A 23410-nucleotide genomic window follows, 5' to 3' on the forward strand; every position below is an offset into this window, starting at 1 on the left:
GTTGAGTATACGGTGTGTGGGTTTATACCCTTAAAGTTATTAGTGCGTTGGTTTCTTGGTATAGCTTTTTTGTTCCTCTGGCTGTTTTAAAATATATTTTAATATCTCTTCTGTGTTTCTCCTATGTCTACATACAGATAAGAGGTAATAGTAAAAGAATGGCTTGTACAAGACACCCAGGGGGGCATTATTACAATTTAGGGCATTATGTGTGTGTGTGGAGGGGGAAGAGGGGTTGGAAGAATGTGAAGCCTTAGATATTTGTCTGGCAGGTTCTACAGAGGTGAGGTCATGGTTGGAAGAAATTGTCTGGGCCTGATGGAGGGGAATAAAAGGAGTGAACGACTCCAACCAGGGAACTATTATTTACATACTGTTTTTATGTCAGACATTTTTTAAGACCTCAAGCATGCTCGAGTCCATCCAAACCCGATCGTTCGGCATTTGATTAGCGGTGGCTGCTGAAGTTGGATAAAGCCCTAAGGCTATGTAGAAAACATGGATATAGTCATTGGCTTTATCCATGTTTTCCAGACAACCTTAGAGCTTTATCCAAGTTCAGCAGCCACCGCTAATCAAATGCCGAACGATCGGGTTTGGATGGATTCGAGCATGCTCGAGGTTTGCTCATCTCTAATTATAAAGTAATTCTGAAGCTGGGGGCTAAAGATGAGACTCCCTGTTCTGTCTGTAGTAATAAGAGGAGGCTGCTGTGAAGTGATCTGTGCAGCATTGCAGCGACAGGTGACATAGATAGATAGATAGATAGATAGATAGATAGATAGATAGATAGATAGATAGAATTAACCCCTCTGGAATGACCTTGTTAAAGGTTTCAGAATATGATCAGTAATGCCTCATATTCATCTCAAGGTGACAGACTCTTTCTATTGTCATCTATGTCCGTGAGTCTTGCTGTAAAGCATGTCACTAAATGCTGTTAAAAACAGCTCAGGCAAGATAGCAGCCCCCCATAATAATGTACAAAAACTGAAATATAAAAAATAGAAACCAGTTAGAAAAACACATGTTTCAGTAGCTGGCTCTAAACAGTAAAAGAAAATCTAGATACATGATACATGCCCTTTAAGGAACTGAATGTAAACTGTACTATATTCTTTTAAAGGGTCTTTATGCTCTACAGTAGTAACAATAGCAGTCATGGGGTTGCGGTATTTGTAATATATTTCTGTGTGTACAGCATTTTGTTTGGTAGTATTGTGGTTGTAATACTACAGTTTTAGGCTATATTCCCACAACATACTAAAGATTGCAAACAACGACTGGAAATAATATTCATGAACATTATTTCCAGCGACTGTTTAACAACAATGGATGTTCTTTGCGATCTTTAGTATTCCATGGAAACATAGCCTTACCCTGTTTTGTAGTAGTTGTGCTTACACGTTACAGCTTTGTCCTACTGGAATACAAATGGAAAGCCTTTACTGTCACTGAAAAAGTAAAGTGTGTGTGAGTATGTAGTATAATAGATTTCAGTGTACAATATAATGAATTTCGGAGAGCACAGTGTGTATTATAATTAATTTCAGGGATATGGTGTGTTATAATGAGGATTGGGGATTGTATTATAAAGAATTTCTGGGAGTCCGATGTATTTTATAATGAATTTCTATGGACTCTGTTTGGGCCTCTAGAAACAGTAGCTTTACAAGGTAAAAATTTCTATAGTGTGTAAACCTGGTTTGAGAGTTTGTAGATTTGACTATTGAGTAGAAATATGTTGTCAGCATTATTTGAATAGTTTTGGGGAATGTCCTTTTTTCTGAGATTTGCGCTGTTGAACAAACTACCTAAAAGCTGCCTTGTTCCCAGATGCTCACTATTAACCCCTTAAGGACAGAGCCAATTTTGATTTTTGCGTTTTCGTTTTTTTCCTCCTTGTGCTTAAAAGGCCATAGCACTTGCATTTTTCCACTTGGAAACCCACATGAGCCCTTATTTTTTGCGTCACTAATTGTACTTTGCAATGACAGGCTGAATTTTTGCATAAAGTACACTGCGAATCCAGAAAAAAAATAAATGTGTGGTGAAATTGAAAAAAAAAAACGCATTTTGTTTATTTGGGGGAAATGTGTTTTTACGCCATTCGCCCTGGGGTAAAACTGACTTGTTATGCATGTTCCTCAAGTCGTTACGATTAAAACGATATATAACATGTATAACTTATATTGTATCTGATGGCCTGTAAAAAATTCAAACCATTGTCAACAAATATACGTCACTTAAAACCGCTCCGTTCCCAGGCTTATAGCACTTTTATCCTTTGGTCTATGGGGCTGTGTGAGGTGTCATTTTTTGCGCCATGATGTGATCTTTCTATCGGTACCTTGATTGCGCATATACGACTTTTTGATCGCTTTTTATTACAATTTTTCTGGATTTGATGCGACCAAAAATGCGCAATTTTTTACTTTGGGATTTTTTTTGTGCTGACGCCGTTTACCGTGTGAGATCAGGAACGTGATTAATTAATAGTTCGGGTGATTACGCACGTGGCGATAGCAAACATGTTTGTTTATTTATTTATTTACTTTTATTTATAACCTGGGAAAAGGGGGGTGATTCTGACTTTTATTAAGGGAGGGGGCTTATTACTAATAACAATACTTTTTTTTTTTACTTTTACACTTATACTAGAAGCCCCCCTAGGGGACTTCTAGTATAAGTGCTTTGATCTCTCATTGAGATCTCTGCAGCATAGATATGCTGCAGAGATCCATGAAATAGGCACTCATTTACTTCCGGCTGCTGCAGCCGGAAGTAAACGAGTCCCGAGCCGGGGACGGCGCCATCTTGGAGAGGTCCCCGGCCGGCTTCAGTTATGGAGCGATCTCCCCACTAGACACCAGGGATGATGCTGTGTCCGGTAATCGGATGCAGCTGTCATGTTTGACAGCTGCATCTGATTACTGTATTAGCGGGCACGGCGATCGGACCGTGCCCGCTAATACCTGCGGGTCCTGGGCTACAAGCGGCAGCCGGGACCGCGGCGGTTCAGAGCGGGGTTGCCGCGCGGCCCCGATCTGAACGTCCTTAATGGCATCAGGGCGTAAATATACGCCCTATGTCGTTAAGGGGTTAAAGGGAACCTGCCACCGGGGATGTGGGCACAGAGCCCGCCCAACCCCGCGGTGCAGCCCCCGGAATACTTACCCTTTCCAGCAAGTCCCACTCCTGGACCCAGTCCCGAGACGAGGATATCAGCGCCCGAAGTCGTGTGCGCGCTGTATGCAAATTACCTAAGAAGAGTCCGATGCCCATAGAGAATGAATGGAGACGTCATTCTCTATGGGCATCGGACTCATCTCTGCAGCGTGCGCACGGCTTCAGGCGCTGATATCTTCGTCCCGGGAACCATCTCCAGGAGCGGGACTCGCCAGAAAAGGTAGGTATCCGGGGCTGCACCGGGGGGTCGGGCGGGCTCTGTGCCCACGGCCGCAGTGACAGGTTCCCTTTAAATGTTTATATAGTCACTATAAGTAGCAGATCATAACAGGTCTGTTTTGGGCGGTAGCCCAGGGCCCTGAGCTCCTGGGGGGCCCATGGCCACCCAAACAGACTTATATTTTCAGTGGTGTATTGTACCTGGCTACAGTCCTGCCATGATTTGTAAACAAATCACTTCATTTTTTTACCACGATTTTGCACAAATCAGGGCATCCTGACATTATCTATCCTGTACTATGAACACCACACTAGTATTGCCATAGTTACAGTTTGGTGAGGGGAACCAGGCTTGGTGAAAAGCCCATTGTCTATGATAAAATTAATCCGCCCCTGGTCACTATGATACTGGGCAGGCATAAGTAAAATACCTAATCTTAACAAGGGATTGTAACAAGGGTCCTCTCAGAGTAAACTGATTACAAATTTTCGTGCTGCCGGGAACCCCAGAGACCAGCTGGAATCTGCCAAAGACCTCAACACGGGTTCTTGTATTATTATGCTTTTTTCATTTTTACTTTTAGCTGAAAATGTTAAATACCTTGTTTTTGGGGATCAGCATATAATGAAAAAGAGTATTACATGAATGTGCAAGCGTGTAACATTTTTCATGCATTTTATTCCATTTCAGACAAGTGGAAATTACGAGTCCTTTCCTAGACTAACAACTTGCCTGTTCCCGTAGTTACAAGAACACAAACACACATTCCTACGTCTGTCATCTACGCTACCTGCATTAGGTTTTTTCCATTATTCAAGTTTGAAGCTTCGACCAACTTTGAGAAAACAAATACCACAAATTATTCAAAACTGAAGTTTTCTATTCAAAAGTGTCAGGACTAAATATATCAACTTTATACAAAGTGTACAGGGAGGTTCTTTGGACAATACAGTCTTCTTTTCTACTTGTGTGTTTATATTATATATAGTTCCAGCACAAAGATGCACTAAGCTATACATTGGGGGGAAAAAAACAACAAGACACTGACATACAAGTGATGACACTGTTTGAAATGGAATAAAGGCGATTATGTTGGACCAAAACAAAAATTCCATGAAATGAGCTAAAGCAGATATGTGGCAACAAGTTGCTAGCTGGACATCACTGTATGCGAAATACGTTAAATTACATTAATAACATATCTGACATTACGTATTATAGATGTGTCTGGTCACTTTCTTCTTTATTTTTTCTTTAATATAAAATATGTACTCACCTGCCTCTATCCCTGGCTGTGCTCCTTCTCCACTGCTCACCACCTGGTGATATTTTACCAATTCTTCCTTTTATCAAGACCAGGAAGTGGTGAGCAGTAAGGACAAGTAGCTGTCAGCATTGTAGCAGTGGGAACTGCAGCAGGTGAGTACAGGTTTTTTTTTTTATTTTTTTTTAGCAACTGGGTAACCCATTTACAACATTGAATATTCAATAGACAACATACCCAGGAAGAGGGCCTCCGTTTGTTAGCTCAAAAACTTGATGTGGATTTAACAATTTACGAAAACTGTAGAGGAGGTCACGGCCTTTGAGACCTCCACTCTTTGGGTTGACAAATACCAAAAGTGGGCAGGAACTCTGAGGTAATTTTTCATGCTGGAATAAAAAAAATATATAAAAAAAGCCCTTATTAAGACATAATCTAGTAAGGAAGACATGGGTTCAGTTATGGTCTAACCACTAAAAGAACGTACCTGGCACTTAGTCCTGTAGTACAAGGCAAAGAGGCATTAAATGTGAGAAAAGATATAAAAACGTTGTAGATGACACGGAATAAAAGTGCCTTAGTTTACTAGCAATGTACTACATCTAAACTACAGAGGTCCTATGAATTAAAAAAGGGCTTTACCATACATACTGGGTACTCCCCTGTCATTCATGGCCTAATGTTACATTTTTGATGGTGCTACCACCACTGCTTAAAGCATGTGTTCTCCATCCAGACACACAGGGAATGCATGATCAGCCAGTGAAGTGGCACACTGCTGTAGCCAGTGACTGGTTAAGTGGGCATTTCCTGCATGATGGGACAGAGAACAGGAAGTTCCAAGCAGCAGTGGTGGCACTGTGCTGAGTTTTTTTTTTTATTTGGTTGTGCCACCTTGAGCACTTTTACGTATAAAATATTTCCTCAGACAACCGCAGATTTCTTTTTTTATTGACTATAAGCTGCTCATAGAGTATCTTATAACCAGGTACATTAGTTTGGTTGGGATACCAATATATCACAAAATTTGTCTAAACACGTTAATGGAAAACACACTACAACATCATCTACTATCCAGTATATAATGGTAGCTGTATGGTCCTATTTGTTAAAATAAAAGATAATTAATTTCTACTGATTAGAAATCTTGTAGCTTAAAGAGTTTTTCTTTCTTTTCTTTTTTTTTTTTAATTTAACATTGCTGCTTAGCCTCTGCTGGTAACTTTATCTTACTGAACACAACTAAGAAGTCAGATAACATCTTTGAAGGTCAAATGTGAAACAGGGAAGTAGATTAAGAAAACACTAAGTGAAAGTAGTCATGTGAAACTTTGGTAAACAACAAGAAATCTTGAAAAATATCTTTGAAATACATACACACATGCTGGTAATTCACATGGAATGAAAAGATAAATGGCAAGTATAAAGCCAGTAGATGTCACTGTTATATTCTTTTTGCTAAACTAGCAAAAGACATATAGTGACAGCAGGAGGAAACAGTAGTGGTAATTCTTAGGTATGGTAGGCATGGTAATCACAGCAAGCTTTAGGGTATATTCACACGGACGGGCTCGCAGCGAGATTCTCGCTGCGAGCCCGGCAGGTCCTGGCAGTTCCCATACACTACATACTTGCTGTGGTCTAAACGACCGCAGCGAGTATGTAATTATACCGCCCTTAACCCCTTCTGCTCCCCCGCTGTGTATATACTTTACCTGTCCTCGCTGCACGGGTCCGGCGTCCTGCTCTCCCGCCCGGCCAATCAGTGGCTGCGGCTGGGCAACACACTAATTGGCCGGACAGGCGGTATAATTACATACTCGCTGCGGTCGTTTAGACCGCAGCAAGTATGTAGTGTATGGGAACTGCCAGGACCTGCCGGGCGCGCAGCGAGAATCTCGCTGCGAGCCCGCCCGTGTGAATATACCCTTAAAGGGAATGTATCACCTAGATTTTCTTTTACTGCAATATGTTTGACTCATTTTTTTTATTTCACTTTTTGTATGTTATTATGGGGACTGCTACCTTTCCTGAGCTATTCTTAACAGCATTAATTAACATGCTTTACAGCCAGGCTCATGGACATAGATGACAAAAAACTAAATCTGTCCCCTTGAAATGAATGTGAAGCATTAATGAGTATACTGTGTGACCTCTGGAGAGGTCATTCCCTTGGGAGCTGCTATTGCCTCCTCTATCTACTGGTGTCACATGTCGCGGAAATGGTGTACAGATCACTCTTGCCACCACAGGCAGCATAGGAACTCTCTGATTAGTTTTAGCCCAAGTGGTGAGAATGAAATCTGCAAGGTTTTGGCACCAAAATTTAAAAGAAAATAGGTTTAACCCCTTAAGGTCCAAGCCAATTTTTGTTTTTGCGCTTTTGCTTTTTCCATTTTATGTTTAAAAGTCCATAGCGCTTGCATTTTTTCACCTAGAGACTTATATGAGTGCTTATTTTTTGCGAAACCAATTGTACTTTGCAATTACAGGCATAATTTTTCCATAACATATGTTGTGAAACCGGAAAAAAATCATTTGCGCTGTCAAATTTAAAAAAAAACGAATTTGTTTTGATTTCGGGGAGATTTGCATTTACGCCGTTTGCCCTATGGTAAAACTGACTTGTTATGCATGTTCCTCAAGTCGTTACGATTACTATGATATATAACATGTATAACTTATATTGTATCGGATGGCCTGTAAAAAATTCAAACCATTGTTAACAAATATATGTCACTTAAAATAGCTCCATTCCCAGGCTTATAGCACTTTTATCCTTTGGTCTATGGGGCTGTGTGAGGTGTCAGTTTTTGCGCCATGATGCGTTCTTTCTACCGGTACCTTGATTGCGCATATACGACTTTTTGATCGCTTTTTATTACATTTTTTCTGGATTTGATGCGACCAAAAATGCGCAATTTTGCACTTTGGAATTTTTTTGCGCTTACGCCGTTTACCGTGCGAGATCAGGAATGTGATTAATTAATAGTTCGGGCGATTACGCGCGCGGCGATACTAAATATGTTTATTTATTTATTTATTTATTAATTTATAAAATGGGAAAAGGGGGGTGATTTGGACTTTTATTAGGGGAGGGGATTTTTTATTAATAAAAACACTTTTTTACTTTTTTTTTTACATGGACTAGAAGCCCCCCTGGGGGGCTTGTATATACACAGCAATGATCTCTCATAGAGATCAATGCTGTGTATATACACAGCAAAGATCCATGAGATCGGTCATAGATTACTATGGCCTGCTGCAGGCCATAGCAATCTATTGCCGAGCCGGGATCAGCGTCATTCCGACGCTGAGGCCCGGCACGGCCAGAAGAACGGATCTCCCCCCCGCGATCGCATCGTGGGGGGGGGGGAGATCCGACCCACTAGACACCAGGGATGTGATGTCTAAAGCCCTTCAATGCAGCTGTCAGGTTTGACAGCTGCATTGAAGTGCTTAACCCTTAGGGGACACAGCCAGTTTTCATTTTTGCGTTTTCGTTTTTCCCTCCTCGTGTATATAAGGCCATAGCGCCTGCATTTTTCCACCTAGAGACCCAAATGAGCCCTTATTTTTTGCGCAACTAATTGTACTTTGCTAAGGCAGATGTAATTTTTGCCTAAAATGTGCCGGGAAACCAGAAAAAAATTATATGTGTGGTGAAATTGAAAAAAAAAATGTTTTTTTTTTATTTGGGGGGTGGTTGTTTTTACTATGTTCGCCCTGGGGTAAAACTGACTCGTTATATATGTTCCTTAAGTTGTTACGATTACAACGATATGTAACATGTATAACTTTTATTTGATTTGATGGCTTGTAAAAAATTAAAACCTTTTAAAGAAAATATATGTTCCTTAAAATCGCTCCATTCCCAGGGTTATAGCGCTTTTATCCTTTGGTCTATGGGTCTGTGTGAGGTGTCATTTTTTGCGCCATGATATGATCTTTCTATCGGTACCTTGATTGCGCATATATGACTTTTTGATCGCTTTTTATTACAATTATTCTGGATTTGATGCGACCAAAAATGCGCAATTTTGCACTTTGGGATTTTTTTGTGCTGACGCCGTTTACCGTGTGAGATCAGGAATGTGATTAATTAATAGTTCAGGCGATTACGCACGCGGCGATAGCAAACATGTTTGTTTATTAATTTATTTATTTATTTTTATTTATAAAATGGGGAAAGGGGGGTGATTCAGACTTTTATTAGGGGAGGGGATTTTGTGTTATTAAAAATACATTTTTCTTTTACTTTACACATATACTAGAAGCCCCCCTGGGGGACTTCTAGTATGTGCACTCTGATCTCTCATAGAGATCCATGCAGTATAGTTATACTGCATGAATCCATGAGATCGGTGTTCTATTACTTTTGGCTGCTGCAGCCAAAAGCAATAGAATGCCGAGCCGGGATCAGCGCCATTACGGAGCAGACCCCGGCCCGGGATGGATGCGGGGATCGCCCCCCCGCAATCGCGCCGCAGGGGGGCGATCCCCCCACTAGACCACCAGGCATGTATAACAGCAAGTATTTAGAAGCAGCTGTCAACTTTGACAGCTGCTTCTAAGTACTTAATTAGCGGGCACGGCGATCGGACCGTGCCCGCTAATAGCCGCGAGCCCGGGCTACTCGCGGCACCCGGGATCGCGGCAGTTCAGAGGGTGGTCGCCGCGCGACCCCCCTCTGAACTCCCATAGCGGAACGAGGACGTTCAATAACGTCCTGGTGCAGCTATGGGTTAATTAGCCGGCGCGGCAACGGGACCCGCGCCGGCTAACAGAGGCACTGCCCGGCTGCACGTGTCAGCCGGGATCAGCGCCGTTCAGAGCGGGGTCCCGGCGGGACCCCGCTCTGAACACCCCCCGCGGCGCCATGACGTATTAGATACGTCATGGGTCGCTAAGGGGTTAATATAACATAGGTTGTTTTTGGATGACACATTCCCTTTAATGTTTAAGAAAGTGGTCAGAATAATGAAGCTATGCATTTTCCAGAGCAGATATTTATATGCTACATCAGGGGTGTCAAACTCAAATACACAGTGGGCCACAATTAAAAAATTGGACAAAGTCGCGGGCCAACCTAGATAATTTTTTAAGTGCAAATGCAGCAGTACTGGCACTGTCAGTGGTGTGTGTCTCCCGATACTGTACACTATGATAAAAGACATGATAAATTGCTATGATATGACTAAACTCCAACACATGTAATAGCCACCCCCCCCCCCCAATATTGCCCCATGTAGTAGCCAACCCAACCAAAATTGCCCAACATAGTAGCCAGCCCTCCCAGTAGTGCCTAAATAGTAGCCAGTCCCCCAAGTGTCTTATATAGTAGCCAGCCCTCCAAAATAGTCTCCTATATTAGCCAGCCCCCCCACAATAGTCTCCTACAGTAGCCAGCCCACCCTAATAGTCTCATATAGTGGCCACCTCTCCCCTGTAGTCTCATATAGTAGCCAACCCTCCCCCATAGTCTCATATAGTAGCCAACCCACCTTCATAGTCTCATATAGTAGCCATCCCTCCCCAATAGTCTCATATAGTAGCCAGCTCTGCCCCATAGTCTCTTATATAGTAGCCAGCCCTCCCCCAAAGTCTCTTATATAGTAGCCAGCCCTCCCCCAAAGTCTCATATAGTACCCAGCCCTCCCCCAAAGGCTCTTATATAGTAGCCAGTCCTCCCCTGTAGTCTCATAAAGTAGCCATCCCTCCATAGTCTCTTATATAGTAGCCAGCCCTCCCCATAGTCTCTAATATAGTAGCCAGCCCTCCCCAGTAGTCTCATATAGTAGCCAGCCTTCCCCATCCCCATAGTCTCATATAGTAGCCAGTCCTCCACCATAGTCTCGTTTATAGTAGCCATGGCGGGCCAGATGTATTTCAAACCCTGAACTGCCTGGTGGGCCAAAAATAATGGCACCGCGGGCCAGATTTTGACATGACTGTGCTACATGGACCTACTGTACACTTGTATGCAATGCTGTTGTGGATAAGTATAGAAGCCAACCATATAAACCTGTCATTAGCAATGGCATTTCTTCAATCAATGACTTGACCCTTGTCCCCAATTCTCTCTCCTCATTATGGACATTCCTTCTATAGGAAGTAGCCCTATAACAAGTCAAAAGTATTTTAGTAACCCTTGGTTTCTTATTGCAGTCACTTTGGCAAGAATGATCCATCAATCTTGCCAATTTTCTTTTCCTTTCCACTGCACTTCTTATCAAGACGCTGCATTAATGTAATTTACTTGCCTGCCTGCTGCATGGTAATAGAACTCATTCCTATACAAGATGAACAGCCCAGACAAGAGTCTCATGGCTATTGGCAGCTGTAAGAGAATAGAAATCCATGCTTCAGGGACTGAGGGATTTCTGGATCTCTACAAGCCTGGTCTATGGTGTCTTCAAAAATGCCTTTTTTTTTTTTCTTTTCTTTTTTTTTTAATATAGCAAATAAAATTACAAGCTTAGATTAGTGGAAGCAAACTATTCAGCCACAACAGCGATAATACTGAGGAGTTTCACACGCAAAATAAGCATTTTGCTTTTATAAAGTAGAGAAACTTACCATGATATGGGGGATTATAGTAGCTGTAAGCTGCTTGTTGTTAACCATAGTGTCTTTAACTAGCATAAATATTCGTTCTGCTTCGGAAAAACAGGAAATCTGCAACACAACGGCACCTAGACAAAATATACTGTAGTAGTCATTAAGAACTATATTTGCTACACTAAAACTCAAGCTCAGTAAGTACCTCTTGTAGGTAAGAAAGAAACAGCACAGTCCTTGCAGTCATACACAGTTCAGTTTAGTGCAGATGTACATTACAAGAAAGTGATATGTAACAGCACATTCAGCTCTTTAAGCAGCAGTAACATGGAAACGTTATATCTGCATTAAAAATTATTTTTAAGTTTGTAAGACTTTATTTTATTACCCCCTAACATTTTACGATGCAGGTAAAAGCCAACTACTGAACATGCAAATAGTAAGCTACATTATAAACTATACGTTACCTTGGGGAGCATAAGATGGAATGACAGTGACCACATTTTCTGTAAAGAGAACAAAACTCATTTTAACGCCATATACTAAAGCTATTAGTGAGTGATAAAATAAATGAAATAGGTTTAAACCCCTTCATGGGCTGACTTTTTGTACTATGATTTTTTTTATTGGTGACAAATTGGGAGAGGGAGTTTTCCAAGTTTTTAAAAACTTTTTTGCATATCACTGATCAGCATTATCGTCGATTTTCTCAGAGAAGATCGCCGATCTGACAGGATGGAGGTAAGGATTATACCCCCGCTTGTCAGGGAAAGTGATCAGGTCAGAGATGATCAGTCAGTGACAGGTACCTTTCCTGTCACAGACTCCCTTACATGCAGCAATCACTATAGATTGCAGCACTTAAGGGGTTAATGACAGGCAGCAGCATGATCATGGCTGCCTGTCATTATGTACAGCTCCTGGGACATTAATGTGTGCAGGACTAATCACACTGAAGTGGCCCCACACACACATTAAAGGGGTTATCCTGGGCTACAAAAACATGGCCACTTTTCTTGTCTCCAGTTAAGGTGTGATTTGCAATTAAGCTCCATTTACTTTAACCCCACCCAATCTGGAGACAAGAGAGGGGAAAAGGTGGCCATGTTTTTGTAGTGCTGGATAACCCCTTTAAAACTCCTTCACAGTCAGAAACGTTGTTCCTTACCATACAGAGTAAATGTTTCCTGTGAGCATAGTAAAATCTGTGTTTCAGTTAATAATCCAATCCTTTTACACAGCTTTCTCAGATTACTTTAATGGCACTTAAAACATACAGACTAAGCTCTTTAAAGGAATTATCCTATAAGGAAGATCAATAATCTCTACGTCCACACTGAAGACAAAGAGAGTGTTACATTTCATTCAATAAGAAATTCTGCTCACCCTTTATTTCCAGGCTGTCTTTTAAGATATTTTTATATTCTTCATTAGAAAGTAAAACTGGTAAGCCACAGAGCAAGAGTTCTACTTTAATGTCAGCCTTTGTGTTTTCTTCTAAGTAAAATCTGGTCTGGTTCATTTGCCGGATGGAGGTCTAAAAGATTAATTAAAAAATTAAACAAGTTTTTATGAATTCTTACAGGATATGTATTGGTTCTGAATTACATAATTCACAATTCATCTTTATGACAATCTATTTCTGTATATTATAGCCAGTAACATAAGCATTTATAGAAGGACTAATAAGACTACCAACCTTTCGTATGTCTTCAAGTCTTTCGAGAAATAACTCTTCAACTGGCAAAATCATTCTCTGAACTAAGGAAAAAAGGTGATAAAATACCATTAACTACTAAATTGTAAACGGTCAAACAAGTTTTCTTTTATTGATTAGAGTGTCTCAGAACAAATGCAGTCAAACAACACCCCGAGCAGTGGCCATAGACACAATTTTTTTATTCTTACTTTGTGAATACTGTGATATTTTCTACATAGGTTATTATTGAACACACAGTTTAATCTATGTTCCACAGCAAAGTCTTTTTATCAGTAAAGTACATCAGAGAACCACTTCTCTAATGGGTTTATAATATAATTAATTTGTATAGCGGCAACAGATACCGCAGCACTTTTTATTTTTATTTTACAACACAGGGGTTAGGGACCTGCTCACAAGAGCTTATAGACTATACACTACAAAAACCGGGGGTGAGACAGCAGCCAGTTAGTATTTATTTGCAAATGGTCCAGCCATTGAACTTACAATCAGAAAGTGCTCATAGTGTTGGGTGAGCCAGTGACAGCTAATCTTTGAGAACAGGTACAAACTGCATGGAACCATCAGAGAGGAGAAAGCAGAAGGAGAGACAAATTTAGGGAATGTTATAAGCGTGCCTGAAGAGATACATTTTAGGGCAACGCTGTAAGTGTTGGGAATTGGGTCCAATGTCTTTGGGTACAGTATTCCAGAGTACCTAAGCACTAGCAAAGTCTTGGAGGTGCGAGTCCTGATTATTTAAGTGTTAAGATCATTAACAGAATGTAGAGCACACGTAGGATGGTAGGTGGAAATGTATGGTATGGTAGGGAGAAAATGTATGGAAGTGCAGGATTGTAAAGAGCCTTATGGATAGGGGTGAGGAGTTCTAACTGAATTCTGGATTTAATGGAGAGCTGAGGGAGGGGCTTCGAGACAATTGTTAGAGTGCCCGGGGAGCCCATAGGAGATAGTGGAGATTTACTGCCACCACTCCTATTACATGGAGTGACAGCCAACAGACCATAGTTATCATTTTTTTAAAAATTTTCAACATGTTGAAAGACAAGGATGAGCCAACATTGTGCATGTCAACTGATCATTGCCTTGTAATTGTAACCAAAATTGGGGCATGCACTACCCAAAGGTAATAAGTTCTCGGGTGCTACCTCACATACCTAAACAGATGCACAACACCAAAAGAAAAACAGGGGTATGCGATATAAAGGAGCACTCCAGAGAAAAAAATTATGCAAAAATATTTATTAGAAATGCATAGAAAATTAACATATACTGACACAAAGGCAGGCAGAGGAACAAAACATTAAACATTAAAAACAATTAAAATTCCCAAAGGAAAAAAACACACATGGTGGGACCCACACGGTATGGGGGACCCCCAGGGTAAAACCACGGTCCTGTAATACAGCTCAACTAACCCTCATAGGTCAAACACAATGCATATACAACCTAGTAATAGAAAAAATGAACACAAAAAATATACATGAATGAGTATATGTGACTGTGTACATGTCAAATGAATGGTGATAGGAAGAAAAATTGTGATGAACAATAATAAGTGTCAAACAAGAAGAGATGAAAACCATCCAAAAAAACATCACCAAATGGAGAGGGAGAGGAGCGATCCGTGGCTACCCATGATACCGTCCCTGTCGAAGTTCTGGTGGAACATAACGCGTAGGGGTATCATGGGTAGCCACGGATCGCTCCTCTCCCTCTCCATTTGGTGATGTTTTTTTATGGCTTTGATTTTGATATCCAAAAAATGAACATGCTTATTATTTACGACCTGCTTATTTAGGCAGTTTTTAGCTTTTATAATAATGCGTGTGAACCTACAAATACTTAACACTATTTTCTTACAGAGATTGTATCACTTTTCTTTTAACCAATTAGATTTCAGCATTCAAAAGATTTACAGCAAACACACACAGGAACTCACTGACCTCCATAGGAGAATTTTAGGTGTAGCCTGTGTCCTGTAAAGCTATTCATTGGTATTATACTTTTGGGAACACCTTTTACCCGTTGCCCTTTCCCTTCTTAAAGCGACTTTGTACCCACAATCTGACCCCCCCCCCCCCAAACCACTTGTACCTTCAGATAGCTGCTTTTAATCCAAGATCTGTCCTGGGGTCTGTTCGGCAGGTGATGCAGTTATTGTCCTTAAAAACAACTTTTAAACTTGCAGCCCTGTGTCAAACAACCGTGGCCTAGAGTGTCTGTGCCCTAACCTTGCACCACCCCTCCGTACCTCCTCCCTACCCTCTTTATCACGAGGAATGCCACTGGCAGAATTTTCTATTCCTCTGCAGTGAACACTGCACAAGTGCCTTAACGATCCAGCCCATGTGCCATGTTCACACAGCTGATGAATTAAACCCTATCCCCTTCTTGTCTTTTATTCCACTCCCACTAGTTTGTAAATTTATTTGTAACTCAATTGAGCCTTTAACCCCATTAAGGACGGAGCCTGAGATGGCCTTAAGGATCGGGCCAATTGTCACTTTTGCGTGTTTCGTTTTTTCCTCCTCGCCTTCTAAGACTCATAACCCTTTTATTTTTCCACCTACAGGGCCAGGTGAGGGCTTTTTTTTCAGGAACAGGTGTACTTTGTAATGGCATCTTTCAATCTGACATAAAATGAATGACGGAACACCCAAAATATATCATTTATGGGGTGAATTTGGGGGTTCCATGTTTACGTAAAGCTCTTTACGGTAAAACTGACATTTTTTATTTATTCTATAGGTCAGTCTGAAGACTGAGCAATATGCATGCTTATATCTACAGAAATTGGATCAACACCCGTATAAAAATCAAAACTTCTTTATTTTAGACAATAAACATACAATAAAATAACCAAGAGGCAATTCCAAACATGAAAAAAGTTCCAGACCAAGTAATTAGGGAAACAAGAATGTTTTTTCCTTTTTGTTTTTTCCTTTTAAAGTGAGGCTATGTGCTGTAAACAGTATTCAAAGAAAAAAGTGCAAATAGTGCAAACTGATTGCTATTACAGCTGTATATGTCCTGGACCACTGTATACTAAGGCATGTCTTGCTCTACACCCACATAGTGTTCAGTCAACTGCGTCCCATCAATACCGTCTCTAAACAGCACTATCTATGAGCTTCTTAGTGCATAAAGGTCCGCACTATGCTCAAATGTAAATATAATCACACATATTGCACAAGCCATCTAAATAATCATTGCATCTTACCCATAAAGTCACCGGTCTGGTCAGTTCCCCTTGGAGACAAGTGTAAGCTCAGTGGGAGAAGGAATAAAGTACACTTACCACACCCCTAACCACCCAAGTGGCCACCACCCTCACAGTGGAGAGTGGTGGTTGGGAAAATAAGTAACAAGCTACCAAGGGGACATGATGGGATCAAACTTACAGGGAATCAGTAGCTCTATACTCTGCTGCTGGAAACCTTATCTGCACAATCATGCTGACTGGTCCCCTTTAAAAGAAGGCAATTTTACCAATGCAATGCATTTGCAAGATTCCTCTCTTTTGCATTCCCTATCACCTAACTTTTTTGTTGTTGGATTTTGCAGAAGGAATTTATCGAATTACAATCTAATGTTTATAATAAATGAAAGCTTTTGTTGTTATTTCTCCAGTAGTCAAAACAGAGAACATTTTTTGTAAGTCAACACACAGAACTTCCTTGTAAGACGACACATACAATTGTAAATTGCCTTTGAGAGTTCTTGTGATCGAGGAAAATAAATTCTTTTCATATTTCAACTGCTGGAAAGGCAGGGTTTATTATACTTAGAAATAGAATGTTAACGTTTAAATGCTTACCTTGTTTGCTGCCCATAAGTACTTCTACTAATCTGAAATTCTCTAGATTTTCCTTCTGTAAAATAAGAAATAGTAAAAATAAAAATCTAAAATTTTTAAAAATCTAACCTAACAGTCTCCAAGTCACACAGTAGCGAGTTTTCAACTTCTAAAAATTTAATTGTTTGTATGTTTTAAACAAGTTTATTTTGCAGATTTTGTAGAGATCATATTTTACTGCTAAGATCATAGGGAGAGACCCATCAAGCCTGGTGTATCTGTACAGTGGTCCTACCTAATTCCCAGCCCCCTTGTCCCACATGCTCTAAGCTGGTCTAGAATTTTGCATGATTTATGCCTGTTTTCAGGCATAAATCATGGTAAATCAGGAGCAGGAGGAGGCCACACTATCTCGGCAAAAATTTGCACATTTTTGTATAAGCTGGCTGTTTTCCTGATGTATGCCAGGCACAGGGGTGATGAATCTCCCCAACTGTGTTTTCCAATAAAACCTAAATGGAGAAAAACTTGTTTGGGTATATAACTGTCCAAAAATAAATAAATTACCAGACGTCCAAGCTGTAGCAGAACTTCTTGAATGACGCTTTGCACAGTGTTGTCACGATTTACCGGAATGGATATATAAGCCACACCCACTCTAGGAATAATAAATGTGAAACATAGGTAAGAGAGAGCAAGCAAGCTACACAGAAACATATTTGTTTTAAGAATACATACATTATTTTGTATATGGATGCTTTATGCTTTCCATATCATGATTCCAAAAAGTAACAAGAAAGATGCTTTTATCTTAGAAGCATAATATGTATAATAATACTGCTTTACAGCAAGCCCCATAGACAGACAGAATTGTCTGGAACAGGACCTATACACTTCAATGGGGGAGTTTTTACAATTACCTATGCAAAGGCTATTGTACAGGGAAGGAGGAGAATGTGATTGGTCTGCCCCTATCTTATCTATGTAGCAGTGTCCCCTTTCGCTGTAATCACATCTGTGTGGAATGAGGAAACTGCTGAAAAGTGATCTTCACAGACCTGGAAGTGTCAGCTTATCATTAAGCTTAGTGGCCAGTAAGGAAATGAACACTAGGAAATGTTTTTATAAATACCACTCTGGAACACATAGCATCTGTATTAAGAAGCAAAAATGCAATGTGTGAATATACACAATGTAAAATGGCCCAAATCATAACTCTCAACACAAATCCAGGTAAAAACAAAATATGCAGAAATATAAAAGTATAATCAGTAATAATTCAAAGGCGTCACAAGAACGTAAGAATCTACAGAATAAATGAGAAAACCACAAGAAAACATCTTTCCACAGTTACCACATCCTCCTTAAAACGATCAATTTATGTGATGACAAATGTCAAACATCTTCCTGTTTTGTAGTTAAAAGACAGTTAACATATTCAACCAGCGCTTACATCCATCCACATTAACATTAATACAAAGAGCGGCAGATGAAGCAATATTTACTGTCACTGAGGGAACAAATATAGTTCAGTAAAAGATCACTGTAATAAAAACAGGATATGGTGGTAGGAGCAGAAATATAACCAGATGCTTCTGTTATCCAATTAGGCAAGATGGAAGCTAGCAATCTTTTATGTTTCTATGAATCATATACCTCATTTTTGAAAATATACCTATAAGGAGCACCGGACTATAAGGCGCACCTTAAATTTTAGCCTGCTAAGCCATCTAGGTTCATATATAAGGTGCACCGGACTATAAGGCGCACCAGACTATAAGGCGCACCGCATTATAGTGTATAAGTTTCATCGAACGAAAAACGTTAGGTCACCTGCTGATCACAGTACTTACTGAGGCTCCTTACTATCTCACCTGCTGATCACAGCACTGTATTTACTGAAGCTCCTTACTATGTCACAGTACTGAGGCTCCGAGCTATGGTGGCCGTAATGCACCATGCAGGATAGGCAGAATTCTGCCAGCGAGTCCCGTTGGCAGAATTCTGCATGGAGCATTGTGGCAACCATAGTTAGGGGCCTCAGTACAGTACAGTGTTGCTCTATAACCTCGGCCACTAGGTGGCGCTATTGAATGAAAGTCTATGCCTGAAGCCTATGCCTGAGCCTGTATCCGGGCTGCGAAGAGCAGGGAGAGCGGGAGAGCGGTACAGTGCTACAGCGGGAGAGCAGGACAGCGGGAGAGCGGGACAGGCCTGCGGAGCCATGGTCCGGGAGTCCAGGTAAGGGAGCGCTGCGCTGTGCTGTGCTGCAGGGAGATGTGAGCTCAGCAGCCTATCTGCGCCATGGAGGCCAGAGCTGTCCCGGTCCATATATAAGGCGCACTGGACTATAAGGCGCACTTACAATTTCTTAGGAAATCATAGCATTTTAAGTGCGCCTTATAGTCCGAAAAATACGGTAATCTAAAATTGGTGGCACAAGTATAGAGAGTATATATGGATGCAGAGACAGCCACGTAGAACTAAAAGGCCCCTGTCCCATAAGAGGTCACTGTAATATAAATGGTGCCTTACCCTGGTGGACTATGTTAGAGATTTTGCATTATGGTTGAGTAGTTTTATCATTTGGTACCTCAAGCCCAATTTTACTTATTTTGTCTTTTTATTTAAATTCAAGCTAGTATGCATGTGCAGAAGTAATGTAACCTACTTCATCCAGCCAAGATAAACTTTAATGACTTCCCGCTCCTTTGGCTTTGCCCTGATTATCCAAGCTTCCGGTATGGCCTCTTTGAACACTGAACTGCCTTTGCCATCATCTGTAGCTCCATTTCTGTTAATGATGTCATCAGAAACCAATGTCTGCTGAGTCAGTGTCTGAAGTTCATAATCCTGTGGGTCATCAGGAATGTAAAACGCTCTCAGGGAGGCCTCCTGTTTCATGGGGACAAAATGTAAGCTTTAAATTAATCAAAATCAAACTTTCTGTTTAGGTTACTTAAGGCTGAATTCACACTTCCTTAAAGAGCAAACAAAATGCAAATAAAACGCCAACTAATATAGTTATACTTATAGAATTCATCAATGTAGGTAATGCAAATACATTAATTTAGCCAACTTGCCTCCTTCTCCTGATATGCTGCTTATTCCCTTCCATTGTTGACAGCTCATTGTCTAGGTTACCAACCCCCACTCTGCTCTGCCTGGTGCATATATAGCTATAATACAGAGGTATAGAGATACAGTATATATACTGTATAATATATAAGGCTATGTTCACACTACGTATATTTCAGTCAGTATATTTCAGTCGGTATTGCAACCAAAACCAGGAGTGAATTAAAAACACAGAAAGGCTCTGTTCACACAATGTTAAAAATTGAATGGATGGCTGCAATTTAATGGCAAATATTTGCTGTTATTTTAGAACAACGGCTGTTATATTGAAATAATGTCAGTTATTTACTGTTATATGGCGGCCATCCACTCAATTTCAACATTGTGTGAACAGAGCCTTTCTGTGTTTTTAATCCACTCCTGGTTTTGGTTGCAATACTACTGAAATATACGTAGTGTGAACTCAGCCTAAATGTGTACTATAGCTTTATATACACCAGCCAGACCACTGCTTTTAAAGCAAAGTGGTGGTTGGTAACCTAGACAACGAGATGTCAACAATGGGAGGAAAAGAGCAGCCTGCTCAGCTATTATGAATAAGTTACATAGATTAAATTCAGGGGGACGGCGCACTATGTTTTTTCACTTAACAAGATTTAAACAAAAATATAGACCAAGATGGTTTGGGTGACAGTCATACAAAAGAAAAAAAAAAAGTCCGATTTTTACCACTACTTCTTCACTTTTTGCAATTCTTGGGACAGAGATCATCCTAGGCTGATTCCGCTTTACGGCATCATGACCGTCATAAATCTTCAAACTTTGTTTACCTAAAGTAAAAAATAACAAACACGGTAACCTAACTGATACATATCCACATCTAACATATATGGAACATGAAATACAAACAAAAACTACATATAGAAAAGATTTCCACTAGTTACAATTATTTCATTGTTTAAACTTAGAATGCTGTGGTATTTTTTCAAGTAGAAGTTCCCGATATGTTAGCTAGGCATTTTTGTTATTCTGCCCCAAAATTTTTGTTTAGTTTTTCAGGACATATTGGGCTTTCTGATTATTTAAAATTAGGGCAGATACCTATTCATTCTTTAGTTATTTGTTGGTGTCTTTTTTAGGGAAAAATTATCAAAAAATCTGAATATAAAATGTTCCTATATTTTTTTTCATGTTAGGGTATGTTCACACTGAGTAAAACAGGCGCAATTCCGGCAGAACTTTCCGCCGCGGAATCCAGATTGTCTCAGTGTCCCACAGCGCTGGATGAGAGGGCGCACGCTCCTCTGCAACCGCCGCTCTCCACTCAAAAAAGTGATATGTCACTTCCTTGAGCGGAGAGCGTCGGCAGCAGAGGAGCGCGCGCCCTCTCATTCACTCACAGCTGGACACTAAGCACAGCGGGATTATGTGGCAGAGAGATTTGCTCAGTGAACATACCCCAATGGTGTAATGTGGTTTTTTTTACTGATTAATATTTACCCCCAAAATTAATCCTCTAGTTCTCCCACACAGTACATAGACATGGCAAATATGTGTACAATGTATGGTGTATTATGTCACTAGCATTTAGAGCCCTACTTTAGCTTCAACTGTATTGCCCTTCTGCAGTGTCCCAGAACGCAAGGACTACTACTCCTATCATGCTCATTTCTATCACTTAGTCCATGCTGGTTCTGGTAACTGTGCACACTGCAACTGCTGCTAGTTTTCCCCCTGATATTCCCTGGTTATGTGTATTCTCATGTATATCTTGGTATATATATATATATATATATATATATATATATATATATATATATATACTCCTGTGTATTATTATTACCTTGTACAGTGGTATGCAAGGCTGTGGATCACATGCCAGTGCCCTGTAACCATGGTTCCTCCAATGGCCGACTAGCTCTGGCCAGGAGCAACCATGTGACTTCCCACTTCCTGCTGACAAGTGAGTTCATCCTCAGCTTTCAAGCAAGGAGGTTGTGTTGCTCTGTCCTCTCCCTCAGAAGGGGACAGAAGCGTCTCTGCAGCCTTTTCACCATAAGAAGAGTGACTGATTCTGCTGCTGCGTTCCAGTAAACGGCTGCCTGCCTATACAAGTGTCCGGAGTCATCTTCTCTCTCATCTGGGTGTCGTGCGGATATCTCTCTCATCTCTACAAGTACCCACAGCAAGTATTACTCCCAAGTTCGTCCACCCAGCAACGCTAGTTTCTTCTCATACTACTACTCCCAACATCCGGCACGTATCTCCGCAGCCTATGCAGCATCACTCCTGCACTAACTGTCTAAGCCTGCTATATACCCGGTTGCAACCGGAGGAACTCGTTACTACAAGTTACTTCAACTTTAATAAAACCGCTGTTACTGAACCCTGGCATTGGTGTCTACTAACTGGTGCCCTTACTAGGTGCAGCGAAGAATCGCATGCCCATCATCACCCGCAGATTCCACAGACCGGCCCTACAGCTGTGCCGCCCTCAGGCCTATACCATGACAAGTATAACCCCTGCAGCTGCCCCGGTCATTGCCCGCTCATAACACCAGCACTGCGGAAGTGGCCCCCAGGGGCCAGGGCATCGCACTTCCTTAGCTTTATACACAGTCTTTATAAATGTGTGATAATTACCAGGTCTCATGGGTCTAAGCTCGCAATGTACATGCAACCTATTTTAAGCCAGGACAGCAGAAAACTGTTACCTATGTAAACACAGTAAAACAATGGTATTCTTCTTCAAAAGATCTCCTCTGGTTATTATCATTAATAGTATACTCACTACAGTCATAACAATAAAGGTGATTGCTAGGCGAAGCTGCTTACGGGAAACATTAACCCCTTCCCTTCTAATGCCATTCTTCATTTCTTCCCTTTTGTTTTGTCCTCCTCGTGTTTAAAAGGCCAAAGCGCTTGCATTTTTTCACCTACAGACCTATATGAGCCCTTGTTATTTGCGACACCAATTGTACTTTGCAATCACAGACTTCATTTTTCTATAAAATATGCTGCAAAACAAGAACACCTTATCTGCGTGGTGAAATTGAAAAAAAAAAAGAAGCTTTTTTTCTGCTTCATTTTGAGGGGTTTTGTGTTTACATGGTCACCCTCTGATAACTGACGTGTCATCAATGTTGAAGTCAGTAAGATTACAATGATATGTAACTTATATAACTTAAATTTTATTTGACTGCTTTGTAAAAATTAAAACCTTTAAATAAAGTGTTAAAAATTGTTCTATTCTGAAATTTATAACGCTTTTATTTTTTGGTCTATGGGGCGATTGGAGGTGTAATTTTTGGCGCCATTATCTGTACTTTCTATTGGTACCTTGCTTGTATACATGTGACTTTTTGATCACTTATCACTTTTTATTAAATTTTTCTGTAGGATTTTCAATAGGATTGAGGGTCAGGGCTTTTTGTGATGGCCACTCCAAAACACTGACTTTGTTGTGCTTAAGCCACTTTGTAACCAGATTGGCAGTATGCGTCAGAACATTGTCCATCTGGAAGAACCATTTGGTTTGAAGGGGTTATCTAGCGCTACAAAAACATGGCCACTTTTGCC

At 40.6% G+C, this 23410-nt stretch overlaps 1 protein-coding gene across 1 annotated transcript in view; it reads right to left on the minus strand.

Annotated features, from left to right (window-relative positions):
• Positions 1 to 23410, minus strand: part of DGKQ (diacylglycerol kinase theta) — a 110294-nt gene that overhangs the window by 21742 nt on the left and 65142 nt on the right. Inside the window, exons 8-16 of the mRNA XM_069962207.1 lie at positions 20561 to 20661; positions 19425 to 19648; positions 17321 to 17411; positions 16775 to 16829; positions 12934 to 12995; positions 12621 to 12771; positions 11702 to 11740; positions 11253 to 11368; positions 4911 to 5062 (exon numbers count right to left, since the gene is read on the minus strand). Of these exons, the coding sequence (XP_069818308.1) occupies positions 4911 to 5062; positions 11253 to 11368; positions 11702 to 11740; positions 12621 to 12771; positions 12934 to 12995; positions 16775 to 16829; positions 17321 to 17411; positions 19425 to 19648; positions 20561 to 20661 (991 nt within the window). The remainder of the gene's footprint in view (positions 1 to 4910; positions 5063 to 11252; positions 11369 to 11701; positions 11741 to 12620; positions 12772 to 12933; positions 12996 to 16774; positions 16830 to 17320; positions 17412 to 19424; positions 19649 to 20560; positions 20662 to 23410) is intronic.

Source organism: Dendropsophus ebraccatus, chromosome 3, assembly GCF_027789765.1.
Source record: "Dendropsophus ebraccatus isolate aDenEbr1 chromosome 3, aDenEbr1.pat, whole genome shotgun sequence".
Taxonomy (NCBI): Eukaryota; Metazoa; Chordata; class Amphibia; order Anura; family Hylidae; genus Dendropsophus; species Dendropsophus ebraccatus.